This window comes from Nycticebus coucang, chromosome 15 (genome assembly GCF_027406575.1).
Source record: "Nycticebus coucang isolate mNycCou1 chromosome 15, mNycCou1.pri, whole genome shotgun sequence".
NCBI lineage: Eukaryota > Metazoa > Chordata > Mammalia > Primates > Lorisidae > Nycticebus > Nycticebus coucang.
Window position 1 is genome coordinate 30,919,111 of NC_069794.1, and position 6,000 is coordinate 30,925,110.

At 30.7% G+C, this 6,000-nt stretch overlaps 1 protein-coding gene across 1 annotated transcript in view; it reads left to right on the plus strand.

Moving 5' to 3' along the window:
- The window catches only part of RBM26 (RNA binding motif protein 26), a 105,196-nt gene extending 99,744 nt beyond the window's left edge, over positions 1–5,452 (plus strand). The window contains exon 22 of the mRNA XM_053563390.1: positions 2,313–5,452. Coding sequence (XP_053419365.1) covers positions 2,313–2,333 — 21 coding nt within the window. The 3' untranslated portion in view covers positions 2,334–5,452. The remainder of the gene's footprint in view (positions 1–2,312) is intronic.
- The last annotated feature ends 548 nt before the right edge of the window (positions 5,453–6,000 follow it).

Here is a 6,000-nt window from a genome sequence, read left to right on the forward strand (position 1 = left end):
ACTTGGATATGGTTATGATAATTTATATAAATTAATGTCTTTTGCTATAGTTTTGTATATAGTATTACCAAATGCTTGCATTTGTCAGTACAAATTTCATGCAATCTGTAGAAACTAGCTTCTATATTCACTAGCACTTCCCCTTCCAAATATAACTCTTTGTTTGCTTCTAAAGTCTTGAGTTTAAAAGTATGAATATTTGCCTGTAATGCAGATACAGTTGTCTCACCAACATGGATTTAAATCCTCCTTTCCATTTCAGTTTACTATTTTTTTTTTAAACAATGTGCTACCTAAAACTGGAAACACATTTTAAATTCTGCTTTAGTACAGATCTAGATTGTGCAGGCTGAAATGGGTGTGGGAAAAGGATTGAAGGCATTGTAGGTAGCTATTACTTACAGGGAAAAACTGAGGGTCATGATACATTATTGACTGAAAGATTGATTAGGATTACCGCAAGGGATGATTGAGTTGTTATTTTATGTATTTCACTCAGTATTTTATGTCTCTACTTAAACAGTTGTTTTAAATGTTATTCGGTAATTGTAACATAAATTTTACATTTAACCAATACCCAAGTGCTTAATGAAAACCTGGTACAGAAATGAGAGAGTATTCCATAGTTGTTTTTTTTTTATTGTAATATGATTAAATGTACAACCAGTAGTTTGTTATAAAGATGGGACTTCACTGTCGTAGCTGATTATGTGTAGAAAGTGTGGCTGAGCTTAATTGAAGGAAATAATCTTCTTTGCTAGAACTGTTGTTTGGGGACTGTATTTCCAGTCTTACTTGGAACACTAACCATTGGCTACAAGGGTTCAAAAAGAATGCAAACAGTTGCTCGTTTGGTATGTTGAAATATCAATGGCTACTTTTAAAGTGAACTTTTATGTTTTCTTTCTCTTTCCCTTACACATAATGTAGACTAATTATAGAAAACTAAATTAGTCCTTCTAGAATTTATATGAATATTTGTAAGCTCCCTTTACAAAAATCTGTTAGCTTTTTAAAACAAAAATGTCCTGCTTGAAATTCTGGCTTACTAAAGTTAGTTCACATTTTAGTCTTTCTCTCAGGGCATTTCTTGTTGTGGAAATGCTCTAAGAGAAATTTAATGTAGAATTAAATCACTAGTGTACAATATTTATAAAGCAGAAAGAAAAAATTTCTTTTCCTAGATCTCAGGAACTATCTTGTTCTTGTTAATTTCTTAAATTGAGTAGTTATTCTAAGATATGTATACAGGCTTTTAGAGAAGAGTAGTTTGTTGGTTGGTTTTTTTTTTTTTTTTCCTGGTCATGGTGTGTACCTATCAGATGACATAAGAGGATCTTTCTAATAGCTACTACAAGTCATAGGAAACAAAGAAATCTGTCTGAACAAGACTGCCATTCTTAGTAATTTCTACTGGAAATATCATAGGTGCTTAGAAAAACTCCTAATTTTCTAATAAATTTCTTTTGGTTTATTAGTATTATATGCTCATTAATGTAATTAAAAACATTTTTTATTTTATTTTTTTTGTGTGTCAAATTTTTATACTATTCTTAAATCCCACCCTCCCTTCCTGTTTTTTTATTTCATTCATCTTCTCATCATCCAAAGTTAAGCTTCCTTATTGTATATCAGGCAATGTCTCATTTGATGTGTTCCTTTTTTATTTTTTGTGCTTAGTATAGCATTCTACTTCATATAGTGTGATAAAAGAATGAAATGATGATTATATGGGAGCCAAAGGAAACTAGATAGACCTTGCAGTTACTTTGAAGTCTTCAAGAAACTAAGAAAATTGCTTTTGCTTTTATTTCATTTGCAGTGACTTGGAATTTGTTCATGATTTCTTGAAATTTCTTTGCCTTACCCACCCCTCTATGAAAAATTACTATCTGACCAATTACTAGATTTCCTAACTTAAATTTAGACCCTAGCCATGTTGTATGCTGTGATCTTTTGCAGCTTACTGTTTAAAGGAAAGCATAATGCAAAGAGATTTTGCAAAAATCATTTTAGCCAAAGCTGACCCTTTGTCTCATTTGTCTGCAACTTTGTTTTTTTTTCTCAAATAGACTTTTTTAATGTTTGGAGAACTTGGAGGTCAATTTATGGTGTGATTCAAGATTTAGTCTTCTTTGTTATTTTCAGAGTTTTTTTTCATGTTAATAGTTTTTTTTTAATGCTTAATAGATTTTTTTAATGTTTAGAAAACTTGGAGGTCAAGTTATGGTGTGACTCAAGATTTAGACTTATTTGCTATTTTCAAAGTTTTTTTTTTTTTTTTTTTTAATAGTTTTCTCTTTTTCCGGCAGAGAGAGATCATCATTGCCTGAATTTAGTTTTGTGACTACAAGAGCAAGACCTGTTCCTGTCTGGAGACGACTGTTATTATAATATCATCCTATCATTTTATGTTTGCCCTTTATCAATTTGAACAGATGTTTACATGTATTATAATTAGCATTTTATCTTTACAGTTCTCAGAAAAGAGTACGTCTGAGTCCAGAGTGTATTTGAATATGTGCTCTGTCTGACCTTATTCTTAAATGTTTTCTCTCCTTTATTTATAGCCATTTATTTTTTAAACACCTTACAAAGGAACAAGGACTTTTTTGGCTTCCCAACAATGAGACACTTTCAGTCTTAGCCAAATTGAGAATTGTGTCTAGGAAATCTATAAAGCCATGATACTGTGTTCATTAGCATAAACAATTTAGAATGAAGAAAATGAATTAAAAAGTTAAACATGAGTTTGGTTTTAATTTTTCTGAGTTTTAATATATATTTATGGGAATAGGATAGCCACTGAAAATAATTTTATTAAACAACTGACAAAATACTTTTTTAAACACTGTAATAGCTTACCTATTCTGAATATACTTAACTGATGTCAGTGTTGTTGCCAAGGCCCACTTACCCAGAGTTTTTAAAAAAAAAAAAAAAAATTAACTCTTCAAAACCAAGGAAAAAAATTTTCTCTTTTCAAGTAGTAAGTGGTGATTTATGGATTATAAATATTAAAAATATCTATTAAATGTCTAATTTATGCAAATTTTCCATTTTTTCACTTACAACAAGACATCAAAGACAATCTTTAAAACAAAGGGAAATAGTGTTGTATGACTAACATTGCTAAAGATTAGTTTTATTAGAAAGTGTATGTCCAAATTGTTTATAAGCAATGTCCTATAATTACTTATAAAAGATATAATTAAACATCATCTTAAATATTCACCCACAACCTACATTTTATAATGGGCACCACAAAAGAAGTTTTTACTTAATTTCTGAATATTTCTTCATAGATTCTCAGGAGGCATTTGAAAAGTCAGAATTTATTCTTGGTAACAATTCTTTATGAGAAAAGTTCAAATTACACTAATTCGATTCACTCTTTTATGTCAATCCAGCCATACTCATTATTTCACCTTTTTGTGCAAAGCTGAATATTCTGCAAACCTTTTTTCCTCATGAGTTATGCAATGCATCTGTCTTCATGAAAAATAAAATGTTAGTAAATCAGTCATAATACAAATTATCCATGGTGATCCACATTGGTTGGACATGATTGTTAATGCTCGGCTTGATTAAAGGAGGAGTGCACATTTTGGAATGTGTTCTAATATAATTAGTGACCTAGTGATTGGTAAGGCATTTTTAAAATTAGGTTTTGTTTTGGTTCGTATTTGCTAACTAGCTGCAGGGAGTTAGCAAATTAGTTAGATTAGTATTAGTTTGGCATTTTTTATTTTCAACAAAGGGTTCTCTCCCCCCACAATAATGGTTTAGCTGCTAAGTTAGAACCCAAAGGAGACTGAAGAAACATACTTGCTGTTAACAGTGTTGATTGGTTAACAGATATGGACCATGTACCACTACCCTCCAACTTTGTTATCCTTTTTTTCCCTTTACTTTTAAATTAAAAACAGCAAAGATGCCATTGGGAATCAAAAGTCAAGATTATTTGATTCTCATTAAGATCACTGAGCTTTTTGAAAATTGCTGTGAGATCCAATCAGTTACATATTTAAATCCCCATATGTTGATTAATTAAAGATTTTCATTTTATTTTCTCGAATAGGATTCTCATGGAGCTATGTATAGATAATTGTACAGAATCACTTTTGTGTAATTGAATGAAGCAGTTTACCTCTGCATGATTGCATTATGGAAGCCTTTTATATATCTTTATATTTTTCAATATACTTAGATTTTACACTATTAGCTGCTTTAGTCATGCTATATTTGTTTTTTTTAAATAGAGTTTATAAATATGCTCAAAATACAGATCAACTGAATATTTTTGATCTTGTTTACAAGATAAATAATACTTTAAAGTGATTTAAAGGCCCCTCAAGTGTCTTAGGAAAAAGTCATTGGTGCTACAAAACCTTTCACTATCAGTTTTGAACCTATTGTTTAGGCTTTGCTGGGCTTCAATCTATGATTGTTTATGATTTTTTCTCATCTAGCAACATAATTATAAAAGTGGTCTGTACTGAGTCATATAGAGTCCAGCCCATTAGAAACATCTCATAATTTAAGGATATGATGCTGAGTGACCATATACTTATTTGTGCCCAGATTCCCAAAAAGAAAAGTATTTATTTTGATAAGAGGAAGGTGATTAATTTGGCTAGAATCAAAAAATACATTCAGCCTGGCTGTTTCCCACATTTCAAATGGAAAACTTCTAGTCCTAGAATATTATGTAATCCCCACTCTGCTTTAAATTCCTATCTGTCTTTTACTCTGTGGGAGGCAGAATAATTCTTACATATTTACAAAGTATTTGGTGAATTGTAAAGAGATATATTATTGCATTGTACAAGTTTTTGTGTTGATAAATTTCTGTCCCCAAGATTTTCTTCCAGCACCTTAGTGAATGTTCATAAGATACAATTTTTAAGTATCATCAAAACATTCATAGATGTTTACTTTTGATTTTCAGAAGGCTGAACCTGTTTTGGGTGTGATATTACTTCAGAACATACCGTCTGGCACAAGATTTCCTTTAATAAGTTTATTTTAACTCATTTTCTGTGGACTGTTGAATTGAAAAACACCAAAGGAGTCTCTTCATATCTGGAGACTGGATTGTTCCAGTTTTTAATACCTGTGCCCATAAGTATCCCATTTCACGAATGTGTGTTGGCATGGGGAAAAAAAACTTCCCTGCTCTTTGCGTGGAGCGAAAGCAATTGGTTAAGCTGTAGCAGCTTTTTTGTTTATTTTTAAAAGTGATAATAAAACGTGAACTGAAAAAGGTAAAACTTGAACTAGAAACCTACTCTTGTATGCTTAGAATGTTTATAGTATTACATGTTTATGTGGGGTTGTTAGCATTTTTATTATTTATAGTTGAATTATGTTTTGTTTGTTTGAATATCCATATTGTTTATTATTTTTGTATTTTGAAAAATTTTAAAATAAAATAGTCTTACTAAAAACAGTTGTTAATGTTTTAAAATTGTTCTAAATCTTGCATTAGTAATGTTAATGTGGACTAGAAAAAAATTTGTATCCATCGGACATTACATAATTGAAAATTCTGAAAATACCTATTCAGGAAAGTGACTCCACATCTCTTCTCCTCCCAACCAACCCTAAAATCTTTCTTTTAAGTTGTCTTAAGTCACCTTTGCTACCAATGTGTTACTGGCCTAATGATAAATCCTTTCAAATATACACAGTTCTTCCTCATATTTCTCCTTATTTCTGCCCCTTTTCCTGCTGGAACTTTTTTCTTCATTCCATTTGACAGCCAAAGAGTCCTTTTTATTATGAGTGATGATTATAAAAATATGATTTTCATGTCAAAGAATGCTGCAGGTTCTTAAGTGAAATTATACATAAAGTGTTTATGTAGTATAATGGCAAGCCCCCCAGGCCACTAAATGTTTTCAGAATTTCCCTCCTTAACTTTCATAGTTTTCATCTGAACCTTTTTTTCCTCCTGATCTTATTTAGCCTGCTTTTCTGGCATTCAGTATATTCATT